At 41.6% G+C, this 15,679-nt stretch overlaps 1 protein-coding gene across 1 annotated transcript in view; it reads left to right on the top strand.

The window, feature by feature from the left end:
• slc17a7a (solute carrier family 17 member 7a) overlaps positions 1-15,679 on the top strand; it is a gene marked incomplete at both ends in the record, with an annotated part of 34,777 nt that overhangs the window by 7,473 nt on the left and 11,625 nt on the right. Inside the window, 2 exons of the mRNA XM_080724021.1 lie at positions 9,027-9,279; positions 14,703-14,821. Coding sequence (XP_080580147.1) covers positions 9,027-9,279; positions 14,703-14,821 — 372 coding nt within the window. The remainder of the gene's footprint in view (positions 1-9,026; positions 9,280-14,702; positions 14,822-15,679) is intronic.

The raw sequence follows: 15,679 nt of genomic DNA, 5'->3' as shown, positions 1-15,679 counted from the left end.
GGAGACCTTGAAATTTGAAAGTTTGAGAACCACTGCTGTAAGTTACTTGATTACAGTTTTGAGGTATTTTTAAATTTATCAACATACCGTATATCATGATGACATGTCATAATTTATAAATGTGTTACTTTTTACTCCACTTAATTCATCTTTAACGCATGCATGTAACTTTACTAAAAATGTGTTTCATGCTACAATGAGGTTGTGCTGCGAGGCGTTGTGAGCTTATAGATCGTATTTTTTCATCAAAGAGCTTTGGTGTAGAGGGGAAAAAAGAGCAGACTAAGTACAGAGTGAAAGGTCAAGTTTATTAAGTATTGACGGTTTAAGTGGTTACATATCTGATAACATAAATTTACATGAATCAAAAATACATTGTGCTGTCAAACGATGAAACTATATGGAATCTGAGGGTCCGTTTCATCTCTCTCTCAGCTAAGGGGTCCTTTGCCTGAAAACGTTGAAGACCCCTGAATTAGAGAAAAGAAATCATGAGTGTAAAAATGTTTTCATTTAATGCTTTCTATAATTGTATCGATTTTATCGATTTTGATTTCAGTGGGTGGGGGCTAAATATGTCACATATTAAATCCCATAAGTCACATATCTGCCCATGAATGATTGCGGTGCATCTTGGGAATGGGCATGTTGTGTCTAGAAATACATATTTAGCCACTAATCAGAACTTTATAAATGTTGTGAAAATAGCTACAATTATATCTACATGCTACCTGTGATGAGCTTGTAGATTGGCTATTTTCCCTCTGACAGGGCTTAAGTGGTTGAGGATGGAATGCCATCACATTGCTGATGTCATGGATATTGAACAAGTAGGCAACTATATTTTTTTTCTTTCTTTTTTACTTCTTTTTCTTCCCCCTGGTCCGTTTCTGTTATTATTGCAACCGTAGGTCGCAGTCTATTATGAAAACAGTCACATCTTGTCTCTGTGTCACGTCTCTGTGAAACGCTCGGTTTGACGCTCTGACATCACCCTCTGACATCACTGTGTCAGGGGAACCACACAAACAGAATCCATTTTATGCCCTTATATGGAGATCCCTGATGTCATCAATATTAAGCCCATATCTAACGGTACTTATATGGGAATGCCCATATATGGAGGAAGAGAGCCCATATCCGTGTGGCTGGTTCCACAGACAGGGATCTCCATATATGGGCATAAAAAGGATTGTATGTATGATGTCAAATGTCATAGACGTCATAGGACTTTCACATAACGAATAACTGGGTAAGCATGTTTGGGGTCTCACAGCAAGCATATCTCCATATACATGGATCTCCATATATGGGTATCATGGGTCTCCATATGGGTAACTGGTCCGATATACATCACTGGCCAGATGGCCAAGACTTGGCGCTTGTCGCCCTTAGGCGTCTTACTGGTGGGTAGTACTAGAAACAGGGAGACACGCAGCAAAGGCCGTCAGGCTCGGGAGTCGAACCTGCGACTCGCCGTCAGGCTACATGCCTATAGTGGTAGCCTACTTCGGCATCCCACTATAATACTGTTGTCTTTGGTAATTATATTGTCACTTTCACACTAGCACCAGCAACCAAATTAGTTGTCAAACTAATATTATCTTATAAAATGCCGTAATATCAATTATACTATCTGTTAAACATCGGCTGTGTCAATTCCATGCAGTGCCAATGAAACCTAACTACCTTCATAAAACATTTATTGCATGGCGTCCCCTAGCTAGAATTCTATTTTGGGATTCAAACAAACACACTCTCTCTCTCCCTCCCTCTCACACACACACACACACGCACACACAGAGTAAGAGCACTTTAATGGAAAGCATCCGCAATTAACAGTAATTATTGCTATGGGCTAGCCTCGTTAGCTTGTAGCATATGTGGAGGTGTCAGGCTGCAGTCTGTCTTGAGGTTTAATGAGGTTGCTCTTGCAGCATTCCTTGGCACTAAACAGATATTGAGCTCTGCTCTAGGTCACGTGTCAGCCTTGACAAGTTTAGATTTGTACAGAAGACAGGATAACAGAAAGAGATGGGGCAATGTGTGTTTATTGAGCGGAGTAAAGCAATATGTCTATAATTTGACTAATATCAACTGGCTGATTCGCCATGACGAGTGAAACTGAAGGCAATGAAGGTACAGTAGTAGCCTATGTCATGTAACATAAAAAAATATATTATTACATGCTACGCAACAATCATTTGTCAAAAGAATTGTAACTGTTTAGGCCAGTGATTCTCAGCCTTTTTAACCTTTTTGAGGGACCCCAGTTTAATATGCCTTTGGACATGCACCCCCATTTTAAATAATTATTCATCCCTCCTCTACACGTTTGGTGTTAATTTAACGCAGAGGAATGTACACCTTCTGAGGTGACCCACAAGGGTCTTTTTGTTTATTCATCTTTTTGCTGGGGACTCCCAGGAGAGGGGGGCGGGGCGGGGGGGCTCTCAAGGACCCCTGGTGGTTCCCGGACCCCACATTTGACAGCCATGTGCTTTAGGCCATTGGTCCCCAACGCTCACAGCGAGCTTCTACATCTGCTATTTTTGAAAATATTTGGAAAACATATCGAAGATATTTGGAATTTCTTTTCAGATGGGGGTCCACAACCAAATACATATCAAATCGGGGGTCCTTGACATGAAAAGGTTTGAGAACCAGTAATTTAGACTATTATTCTTTAGATAAATGCAGATTGTGCTTTTAACTTTTACTTTTTCATCCTATCGTATGGATACCTAAAATATACTTGATACTGTATTTCAGTATTGTAAACTACCATTAGTATGAACTAAACATGATGATTTAACTGTGTCATGTGTACTGTATTCCTTTAGTTCCTACGGTATGAAGTGATTGGGAAGAAGAATGAATTCTGGCTGTAGCAGTATAGACACAGCCATGCACGCCCAGCACTAGCTTGTCCTTCTCTATAATCATTTCCGGAAGTCAATCATTTTGTAATCCTAATCTGAATGTTGTGACAGATTAAGAGAGGGAATGGGAGGTGGACAGGCAATATGGAATGACGCCCTGCAGCTCATGAACCAGAAAGGATGGGTGAGGAGACAGCAGGATTGCATGAAAAACAGAGAGCAACCTTTCATGCAAAGCAAGAAATTAACCCATTTAGGCCTAGAATTATTGAATGCTTTAACTATTGAAAAATAGCAGATCTAAAAAAAAAATAGCAGATCTACAAGCTCTTTGAATATATGTATTTTTAAAGCGAACGTTTGTAACTCAGATTTTGCTTCTGGGGGGGGGGGGGTCCCTGGAACTAGATATTTTGAGATGGGGGTCCGTGGCCAAATAAATATCATTTTGGGGGTCCTTCACATGAAAAGGTTTGAGAACCACTGACATAGTAGTCTCTCAAGAACAGACTAACTGAGCTCCAGTTAAGTGAAAAGGATCTTTTCTTTGACGATGGCTGGCCAGATTGCTGACATAGAAACATAGGTTTTTCAAAAAACCTTAGAAGGATTCAAAAGACTCTTATAGAATCGGGTCAAAATTCTAATTCTCACAATAAAAAATAAAAAAAAATAGCAGATCTACAAGCTCGCAGCGCGGCATATATCTGCTATTTTTCAATAGTTAAAGCATAAAATAATGATACACCATAATGTGTACCCGTAAATGGGTTTTAATAAGGGAAACATGCTCTTATTCCTGGTTTACTTTCCGTTTCCGTTTACTTTCCGGTGGTTCTCAACCACTTTAAGGACCTCCATAACTCTGAGAGTTTACAAACGGAACCGAATGGAATGGACCCATGGGTCCATTTGTACACATTTTGTACGCACAGTTACAGACCTGGAAGGGGCCATGTGGAACCCCCTCAATGAACCCTGATGGTCGCTGGATCCCACTCTGAGAAACACTGCGTTAGACATAAAATAACAGATTTCTGAATTTATTTTCCACAACCTTTAGCCTCATCTCCCACTGACTGCACAGAGAAATCTCTCCAGAATCTCTCATAGAATCTGTTGCAAAACAAAGCTACACAGCTGCATAGGGAATATGTTTGACTCTGAGTTAAGAAGACACTAAGACAGATACCTTGATGGAGACTGAGCAATAGATGGAAACACTAGAGTTCAATGAAAGCTACTGTATCATGAATCATTTATCTCCCCGCAAAATCAGATGAATAATTGATCAGCGTTAGAGACTTGTCTAGTGTCAACATACAGTAAGTCAATAAGTTATTCAAAGTCTAGCAGTGCAGACAGCCTTGAGGAGGCGAATCCACTCCTTTTCCCAGTTTCTTGCTCAGATGAAAAGTTTCAGAAGACCTGGAGACACACTTTGTTTCAGAAACAACGTGTTAAAGCTGAAAAGCAATTCCAAAACCGCCTCGGTTTGATACAAAAAAAACTATGATATCTGGCCAGGAAGTTGTCCCAGGCTCAGAATCTGAGGTGGGACAATACCAGATGTAGAGCCCTGTGCAAACCTTCAAAACATTCAGAATAGAAACAAAACAACAACCCTACAACAATCTGCAGCCCATGTTTCGAGGTGAATCCTACCAGACTACTAGGGTCCTTAATTATTTTAGCTATTGAAAAATAGCAGATAATAAGCTCACAGCTTGTAGATCTGCTATTTTTGAAAAGTCATGAAAATGTGTGCATATCTTTGAATACTGTATATGCATTTTTTTAAGCAAACATTTGTAACTAAAATTTTGCTTCTGGGGGGTCCCTGGAACTAAATATTTTGAGATGTAGGTCCGTGGCCAAATATATATAATTTTGGTGGTCCTTCACATGAAAAAGTTTGAGCACCACTGACATAGAAACATAGTTTATTTTTTTTCAAAGACTTGCACAAAGATTTTTCAAAAAAAGCAGATCTACAAGCTCGCAGCGCTGTGAGCTTGTATATCTGCTATTTTTCAATAGTTAAAGTAACCAGGGCCCAGAATTTGGTGCGACACCCCTCTCCTCATTGCATGGAGGAACAGGGGGGACGACAATCCTTGTGGTGATTTCTGCTGCTTTCTCACACGATTCTCCAGCTCACTGGGTAACTGGATCAGCCCATTGGACAACTAGGCAGCCAATGCACGCAGTGTGTCCCCATGCAATCACACACACACACACACACACACACACACACACACACACACACACACACACACACACACACACACACACACACACACACACACACACACACACACACACACACACACACAGGCTAGACATGGTGCAATGCGATTTTAACTGTTTAACTGTTAAAATCTGCGCATTACCCAACACAGGTGTGTGTGTGCTCGTGTGTGTGTGTGTGTGTGTGTGTGTGTGTGTGTGTGTGTGTGTGTGTGTGTGTGTGTGTGTGTGTGTGTGTGTGTGTGTGTGTTGTAGTACACAGATGGCCTCTCTCCTGCATTCTCTGTTTGCCTCTCGTGTGGAGCCGCTCAATACTGGCAAAAAACTAAACTGAGTCAGATTGTCTTCCATTTGGAAGAAAACCTGCATCTACTGTTGAATACTAAATAAAATAAAGACATTGTGTTGTTTTAATAAAGCTATTAGGGTGTTTTAATAAAGCTATCAGGATGTTTTAGAGACATTAGGGTGGTGTAATACAGATATTGGGTTATTTTTAAGCATATAGTTGGAACTATTGACTATATTTTATAATTAATATAAAGCAATGACAATAGGCATGCATACAGCATTTTGGAATGAATCTATGTTTTGCAGAAAATTGCAACATGCGATACATGAATTGTAATACACATACATAGAGAATCATCTATAAAAATGTCTTTTGCAAAAGTCGCAAATAATGCACATGACTGATTAAACACCTGAATGCCCATCTGAAAAACAACTTCTTGGCAGCTGTGAAACTAGTGCACTAGCTCCCTTTTTCTTTTCCCTTTTCCTTTTTTTTCCTTCCTTAATTTCTTTCTTTCTTTCTTTCTTTCTTTCTTTCTTTCTTTCTTTCTTTCTTTCTTTCTTTCTTTCTGTCTCTCTGTCTCTCTGTCTTGTTTGTTGTACTGTAGTTAGTGAGAGGGTGTGTCGACCAGTGTTAACCAGTAGGTTTGGTACCGTATGGCGAAGGACCAGTCTTATAGACCAGTAGGTTTGGTACCGTATGGTGAAGGACTGGACATAGTGTGAATATGATGTTGTGACGTCATGGCCCTCTCTCCTCCTAGAGGTTGTGCCAGTGACAGCTGCTTCCACACACTGAGACACGCTGAGTCAGACTCTGTGTGTGTGTGTGTGTGTGTGTGTGTGTGTGTGTGTGTGTGTGTGTGTGTGTGTGTGTGTGTGTGTGTGTGTGTGTGTGTGTGTGTGCGCGCGTGCGTGCGTGCACAGGTGTGCATTCGTTTGTGTATGTGTGCGGGAGGGTGCTTGCGTGCTTATACGGTATGCATGCGTTCAAGTATGTATGCCTGCCAGTATGTACATCCGTGTGCATGTGTGCTGAGTGTGCGCACCTGTATCTGTACTGTGTATGTTCGTGCGTGCGTGCGTGCGTGCGTGCGTGCGTGGCACTGCGTGCGTGTGTGCGTGCATGCGTGTCATTGTGTATGTACCGGTATGCTATGTGCACATGAGGTTTCCATTAACCCCATCATCAAACATTCAGATAGAAGAGTGGAGAAATCATTATCAATTATTGATAATGATTCTCCACGCCAGTCAAACCATCGTCAGCTCGCTTTTTGTGCAAGACAGTTTGCTGCTTGCTTTTGTCTCTCTTTAATTTCTTTCATTTGTCCTGCAGTGTTACAGACTACACTACAGTGATGCCTGTGTGCAAATAGAAAATACATAGCTTTAACCACTTAACTGTAAAACCCATTTTGTTGAGTGGGGTCCCTCAGGGCTCTAATAGAGCCCCTGGGTTTTCAACGTTTTCAGGCCAAGGACCCCTAGAGAGAGAAGAAGCAGGGACCCCCACTACATATTGTATAAAATGGTGTTGCAGATCATGTTCATAGATTTCTTACAAAGCTTAGACATGTTTGACAGTCACTGTCATCATGTTGGAGTAATGTGTATTTTCAGACATTTAACCACTTGAACTCACTTTAGTCTGCTCTTATTTTCCCTCTACAAACCTCTTTGTCAAAGATATCCGATCTACAAGCTTACAACGCCTCGCAGCGCGAGGAGTTGTAAGCTTGTAGATCTACTATTTTTGGCTAATGTTCCACTCAGAATAGGGATGCTAGGGTTCAAGTGGTTAGTGTAAAAAACATGATCCTATCACACAAAGATTTGGCGGCTCCCCTGTAGTAACTCTGAGGACCCCCTATAGGGGTTGAAGACCCCTGCTCTATACTAACTCTAGGGTCTTTTATATTTTCTGTTATTGTGGGCAAAGCTTTTGCTGAAAATAGCGGTTCAACAAACTCACAACACGCAGCGCTGAGTGAGTCAATCTGTCAATCTGCTATTTTGTGCGAATGCTTTCCCACCAATAGGGATGCTGAGGTTTAAGTGCTTAAAGTACAATGACACCATAGTAGAGGTTTCAGTTGTGTAGTTACCTTTCCGTGATGTACTGTAGCTCGATGACTTGGCGAAACACATGTACAGTATCTTGCTCCATTGCTCGGTTGATAAGAAATTGATAATACAACATTGTCTCCTCATTGACTTACACTGCATGGTGAAACAAAGTCACCCTTAAAGGAATTATAGGTAACTTTAAGACTATTAAAAATATATTTTAGCAGTCATTTCCCTTCATCAGTAACTATATTATTGTGCTGGGGTGTTTCCTTGCAGAAAGACACATCCCCTGGCTGTATTTCTGTTCTGTTCCACTCTTTATGTTGACATTAAATGTCAACAGAAACAGTGGGGGACGTTTTTGTCAGGGGGAGCTCAGGCAGAACTTCAAAGGGGTTGTGCATTAAGGTAATTGTTTGGGCCATAAAAGTGTCAAGTCCTCGTTAGTGATCTTCTCTCTAATCAATGAAAGCATCAAAGACAACTAACTGTTTGGTGCCTGTCATAGAGGGGAGGGGGAGGGTTTTTTGTGTACACACAAGCTTGCATATATTTTTCCTTTAACACAAACCAATATAAACAAAGACGATTCTGCCGATATATAACATCACAAAACCCAAGACATGATGTTAACTTTATGTTGATATAGCTATTTGGACTGGAAGTTGACATTTTGATCAGAAATGAAAGCTATGGACTACTAGTTACATCTCATGATAAGGTAACTACCAAAACTCTACCCTAATGGTTCCTTCCAAATAGATACAGTTATGGGGTCCTTGAAATACGTCTGAGAACCACTGCTTTGACCCATTAAGACCTGAGCCAGAATCTACAAATCCCTTCTAAACAAATGGTTCTCTCACTTTCAACATTTTCCCAAAAATGTCAGAGACGTGCAAGCCCACAGCGCGGCATGAAGTGACCACTGTGAGCTTGTATATCAGCTATTTTTGAATAGCCAACGCTAAAGTCTAAAATTATACATACCGGTATGCTTTCCCAGTTTTAATGGCTTAAGTCAGTGTGAGCGATCCGCCAAAATAATCATATTTGAATTGGGACCCCCCCACCCTGATAAGCACTTGGATTATAGGCGTTGCGGTATTCAATTTAGTTTGACTCGGTTCCAGATAAAAATGTAAAAGTTAATTTAGCCAATCTACAAGCTCACAACTCCTCGCGTTGTGAGCTTGTGTGTGAGCCGTTGTGAGCCAGTGTGTCCAAACACTGAGCGTTGAGCGTTGTGGGCTTGTGGATCGGCTATATTCACAATTAATCCCTCTTTCTTATCTTATTTGACAATTTGGACAATGTTTGACCAGTTTTTATTTTATAGTTTATTCATTACCTTTGATGCAGTAATGGTCTTCTTTCTTTTCTTTTCTTTTTTGAGGTATTAAAAAGCACTTAAAAGTCCTTAAATTGTCACGTCACTGGCATCTCCGGGGACCCCCCCAAAATATCATGTGGGGACCCCCCCTGGGTTAAGAACCACTTGCTTAAGTCACCCCTGTCTCTTCCTAGACTGATTGAGAAGAAGCAGGCTAATGGAGAGACCATTGAGTTGTCAGCGGAGGGCCGCCCGGAGCTGGTGGAGGAGAAAGAGCTGCCGGTCGTGGACTGCACCTGCTTCGGCTTGCCCCGGCGCTACATCATCGCCATCCTGTCTGGCCTGGGCTTCTGCATCTCCTTTGGCATCAGGTGTAACTTGGGCGTCGCCATTGTGAGCATGGTCAATGACCATACGGTCTGGAAGGGGAACAAGGAGGTACTTGTGGTAAGTGGCGAACAACAAACAGCAGCATATGTGTCACGTACTGTTTAGGCCTATAGCTGCAAAGTGAGCTAATTGTGATTTGTTGACTCATTCGTTGCCAAGCTTATTTAACTGCTAACCACTGCCAGGCTTTTTCTTTTATTCTTTTTTCTTTTTCAGGTAGTCACAGAATATTTTTCGATCCATCCCCCAATCGTTCACGTACACGGACACATTTTCTGTGCTTCTGTGGGAAAAAAAACACGACTCGTTTGAGCCTTACAATCCAAGAATCCGCTGTTTTGACTGAGAGCGAGCGAGAACACGGAAGCAGAGAAAAAAGCAGATACAGTGAAAAAATAAATAAACAGGGAGCGGATGGAGATATGTAATAATACAGTGAAAACATTATTCTCCTGAAGCAAAAATCTCTATTTCCATTTGACCATGGAGATGTAGTAGACTATAGTCGACAGACTCATCACACAACCACAAGCAGCAAGCCTGAAGGGCTTCATTTTTACCACATTGTGATTTGCTTGCCTTCCTTCACAAACTGCACACACATTACTTAGTATATGATTTTTACACTGATTCTGATCGATAGCTATAGATTAGACATGTGATGTTATTTGTCTACTGCCATAACTACCCTGCAACAAAGTATTTAGTATGGGAAAGTTAGCCGAGTGTTAGACCAATCTGGGAACTAAATCTAAATCAATAGCTTTCTTCACAAATGTGTTCATAAAGGTGTCTACTATCGCCTCTGAACTTTTTCAATCACAACTCCCTTCGGAAACTTTGTGGGGGCCAATCAAAGTTGGGGGTATCGGGATACCTGGGCCTGGGATTAAAGAGGATAAAATGGAAAAAAATGCCAATATGAGCATATGGGGTGTGTAATTAGGGTATTTTCGGGCTGCTGAATCCATTCCAACCATTAGTTTTCAGTTAAAATGACTCCTTGGCCATAAAATAGGCCTAATTGGCTAAGGCTTAGCCAATCATGTCATTATGTCATTAGAGTTCACCTGTGTCCTGTTAGTCCCTATGTTTTAAACCCTTTTGAGTGTTCCTTGTCAGATTGTATCATGTTATCCTGTGTCATGATGTGCGCTTACCCACCTGATCTTGAATAGTTTTCATGAATTCAAACCCTACTCCAACAATTCTTTTATTGCCAATATTATATGTCTCGTGGACACACAAAGGTAGGTGTGGCCTATTTTATGGCCAAGGAGTCATTCTTACTGATAACTAATGGTTGGAATGGATTCAGCAGCCCCAAAATACTCTAATTACACACCTCATACGCTCATATTGGCCATTTTTTTTACCCCATTAATCCCAGGCCCTCGGGATACCCCCAACTTTGATTGGCTCCCACAAAGTTTCCGAAAGGAGTTGTGATTGTTCCCAGATTGGTCTAACACTCGGCTAACTTTCCCTTACTAATTAGGTCCCTCTTTGAGCTGCCCCCTAAAATCAACGATTCAGTCAGAGATACAGTCAAGAGAGGTTGTCCATCATTGGTGAAACTTTCGCGATTTCCCCATTATTGTCAAGGAAGTTATTTTAGAAGGAATGGAAACACGTGACCACTGGGCATGCATCATGAAGCTCAGCATGGGTGCCAGAACTCGCACCGGAAGTACGATAAAATACATGTCAGTGAAGCGACCGCAGTTTTTCCAGTGACCCTGAGCGCAACGGTGGGGGCCGATGGGCAATAGGCTTCCCACACTCCCGCGCCCCCACCGTTGCGCTCAGGGCCGTTGGGAAAACCGTGGTCGCGTCAGTGAATGGAGCTGGCTTGATCAGCTCATGAACAAACCTGGAACAAAAACTATTTATGAACTACTGAGACCTTTGTCATCTAATCTGTTCAGGAATATAAAAGAAGGGGGCACGGTGGCGCAGTGGTTAGCGCTTCGCCTCACAGCTAGAAGGTCCTGGGTTCGATTCCCGCCGGGGGAAGCTGTGGGTGCTGGGGGCGTGTTTCTCCCTCCGTGTCATCAGCGCCCACACCCTAGGTGGGGTTGGCGATAGGGCCTTTCTGTGTGGAGTTTGCATGTTCTCCCTGTGTCTCCTAGGGTTGATACCCTCACAAAAACATGCAGTAATCCTGGTCTCAATAATGCCTTCCCCTGGCCAGCCGGGGCGCTTGATGGAGGGGAAAGGAACTGGTTGGAATAACGTGTTCCTTCCACGCGCTACGTCCATCCCAGGGAAATCCCCCCTGTCAGGTGAAAAGAAACAACTTGGACTACTCATGCATTGAAGGAAGCATGAGGTCAGTCCGGTGTCTCCCCAGGCGCGGCAGAGGGAGAGCAGAGCCCAGGGTGAAAAATGGGTAAAAAAAAAAAAAAAAAAAAAAAAGGAATATAAAAGAAGACATATCAAAGGTATTTTTACAATCACTTGCTTTTCGATGTGCACAGTACATAATTAAATAATAATAATAACGGTAAATAATAATCGTTTCTGTCTCCGAAGTATCGCGAGATTTGGTTCCCAGACAGGAAACGGTGGATAGTCTCGCGATACTTGGCACGTTTAGAAACATACTTTTTGCTCTTTAGATGCTATAAAATGACACAGTGCACACATCGAAAATCCACGCAGCACAAAAAAATGTGTGACATGCCTTCTTTTATTTTCCTGAGCTGAGTATGTTATAAAGGTCTGTAGCAACTCATAATGTAATAACGGCTCATAATGTAATAAGGGCTCATAATGTAATAAAAAAAATGTAATAAAAACTCATAATGTAATAATCAGCTCATAATGTAATAAAAAAACGAGCGCATAACGTAATAACAGATTTTTCAATAATGTAATAATGTAATAATGTGTTACATTAAGAACCTCCACATAGGAGGCTCATAATGTAATAAAACTTCATAATGTAATAATGTATTTTTATTACATTATGAGCTGATTTTTACATTATGAGCTTTTATTACATTTTAATTATTACATTATGCGCTCGTTTTTTATTACATTATGAGTTGATTACTACATTATCAGTTTTCATTACATTTTTTATTACATTATGAGCTATTATTACATTATGAATCATTTACATTACATTATTGGTTGCTACACACCCTGCCAACTTTGTTGATGAAGAATGGAGCAACTAAAGCAGCAAATGAATACCGTAATTGCCGGACTATTGCCGCAGCTTTTTCCCCATGTTTTGAACCCTGCGGCTTATACAACGGTGCGGCTTACATAGAGATTTTTACAGTTAACGGCCAGTTAGTTAGTTTTACAATTTTACAAATTTAACAAGGATTTATATATAGATTTTTACAGCTAATGGCCACCAGGGGCACTCTAGCAGGAAGCAGGAAGGACACCTGCGGCTTACAGTCAGGTGCGGCTTATATATGTAACCATTTGTTTTTTTGTTCTAAATTTAGCTGCTGCGGCTTATATTCAGTTGCGGCTTATAGTCCAGCAATTACGGGTACATACCGTATATGGGGATCATTTAACTGTACAAAGACCAGTCACACACTTGATTCAAAGAGTCCAGGAAGCAGAGGAGAGCACACCACTTCGAAGTGTGTGACTTTTTTATGTTGAATTTGCTAAAACATAATTCTTGGAGAAATAAAAACATTTAAAAACATGCTGAGTCACTATACTGCCACTGAGCAGCTCCATTTTACTGAAACCAAGTTTGAAATTAGAATTGAACACACAGAATAACAATACGAAGCAACTGAATTACAATGGTGATGGAGTGCCCCACCGAGTGTCCCACCAAGACACAGAAAACAATGAGTGTGAAGAGGGGCGGGACAACGGGCGGGACTTGACAAAGGGTGAATTGTGCCAGTTTTGGCCCCACACTCCTCCCCACCTCCACCAGGCCTGCCCACCCCTCCCCAACCCTCTCCCAGCTCCTCCTGCCTCCTTCTCAGGCCTGCCCACCCCTCCCCAACCCCCACTCAGCACAGCAGTAGCAGTAGGTCCTGATTGTGCTGTCACAATCTGACCTAAAATCAGACAGCCCGTTCTGAGACCTGCTTACATTGATCTGCCCATAAACACATAAGAAAGACACAATGGTCAGAAATAGGACTTTGTGAGGATAGAATGTGCTGGTGGGACACCAAAGAAATACATAAAAATTGGAAAAATGTAAATTCACTAGAGGTTCGCGGCCTTCGGCCGCTCACATCTAGAGTCCACGCCCGCTTCTTTACTAAAAAACCTTTTTTTTTTCAAAAAAAAAAAAAAGTTTTTTGAAAAAAAATAAGTTTTTTGAAAAAAAAAAAAAGTTAAAAAAAAAAAAAAAAAAATTGGGGGGGGAACTATTGTGGCGGAACTATTGTGCTGCAGCGCACGTTTACGGTCGGACATATTTGACCGCCGGACGCACTGGAGAGAAGTGACTGTTATGCCTCTGCTATTTCTCTGCAGTCACTGTGGAGGCAGCAGCAGCAGCGCACATGCAAACACAGTGGTGTCAAATTTCACTCTCTCTCTCTCTCTCGCTTGCCCGCCCCCCCTCCCCTGTTGCCTCCTCTCTCTCGTGCTTAGCGAATGAGCGGACGGCATAGGGTTATGGGAGGTATTCCTTACGTCCTGACGACTACCGACTACCTATGCGACGACTACCTATGCGACTACCTATGAGTTGAAGTCGATGTAAAGGGGGCGTGCCAGTGGGATGCGGCAATAAGCCCATTGTAAATATAAGATGGTGTAGTCCCTTTAAATGATCCCCGTATTCATTTGCTGCATGCTTAGCAGATAGTTGCTCCATTCTTCATCAATAAAGTTGGCAAGGTGTGTTACCCGCAACCAATAAGGTAATAATGGCTCATAATGTAATAAAAAATGTAATAAAAACTCATAATGTAATAATCAGCTCATAATGTAATAAATACAGAGCGAATAATGTAATAATTAAAATGTAATAAAAGCTCATAATGTAATAATCAGATCATAATGTAATAAAAATACATTATTACATTATGAAGTTTTATTACATTATGAGCCTCCTATGTGGAGGTTCTTAATGTAACACATTATTACATTATTACATTATTGAAAAATCTGTTATTACGTTATGCGCTTGTTTTTTTTATTACATTATGAGCTGATTATTACATTATGAGTTTTTATTATTATTTTTTTATTACATTATGAGCCCTTATTACATTATGAGCCGTTATTACATTATGAGTTGCTACAAGGTCTCACTTTTTCATAAATAGTGTTTGTTCATGAACTTCATGAGCTGCTGGGAGCCTGGGAGGCTGCTCCACAGTCTTCCACCGAACTTCCGGCTGCAGTTTGGCACCCATGGTGCGACGAATCTGCCGGTTGGAACTGCGAGATAGCGAAAGGGGCGTGGCTGTCTTTACCTCTCTATTTACCTTGATTATTGTAAGATCTCCACTTCCTGTTTGTCATTCCAGGCTGCTCAGTTCACATGGGATCCCGAGACAGTAGGAATGATCCATGGATCCTTCTTCTGGGGTTACATTGTCACACAGATTCCCGGTGGCTTTATATGTCAAAGATTCGCAGCCAACAGGTGAGCATCTCCACAACAACTTTACGACTAGGGTGTCCTAGAACAGGGGTCTTCAACAAGGGGTCCGGGACCCCTAGGGGGTCCTCAGAGTTACTACAAGAGGGCCACCAAATCCTTGTGTGAGTCTGAGGAGAACTTTAGCCAAAAATAGCAGATCACAAGTCTATGAATCTATCTATGAAATCGATGAGAATCTCCATCACAACATTTATACAACATGTAGAGGAGACCCTGCTTCATCTCCCTCTCAGCTAAGGGGTCCTTGGCCTGAAAACGTTGAAGACCCCTGTCCTAGAAGCATGCAAATGCCAAGCTTTGATGTCAGTTGACACCATCACTTTACAACTAGGCTACCATAATGCAGGGAAGCTTGAGACAAGCTTTCAAAAGCAATTAGTCTCATCATTGTATGTTAAATAGCGGGGCGGCCGTAGCTGAGTGGGTAGAGAGGCCTCCTGGAAAACAGAAGGTCCCCAGTTTGCGTCCCGGTCCTGGTCAATCCGTTGCTCTATCCCTGAGCAAGGCAATTAACCCCTGACTGCTCCCCAAGGCGCTCCCACTGCTCCTGATACTTTGGTTCAATGCACTGTACATAACACATTTCACTGTGTATGCAAGTGTACCGTGACAAATACCACATAGGAATGCCGACCAGAGTTTTTTTATTTTTTGTTTTATGTATGATGATGTGTTAAGCACGGCAACTTTTCAGGGAATAGAAAAGCCTGCAGTTTCGATTAGCTTGGATTCCCCATCGATGATGTCACTGGTAGACAGGTTTCTGAACTGCCAACAGTAGATCCTTTTTTTGTTGCTATTTTATCATGAACATTAGTGAGGACCAATTATATGAAGATA

This window comes from Nannobrachium achirus (genome assembly GCF_963921795.1).
Source record: "Nannobrachium achirus genome assembly, chromosome: 4".
In the NCBI taxonomy this organism is placed as follows: Eukaryota; Metazoa; Chordata; class Actinopteri; order Myctophiformes; family Myctophidae; genus Nannobrachium; species Nannobrachium achirus.
The sequence above is the reverse complement of the archived record's forward strand: the minus strand, read 5'-3'. Positions and strand labels throughout refer to the sequence as shown.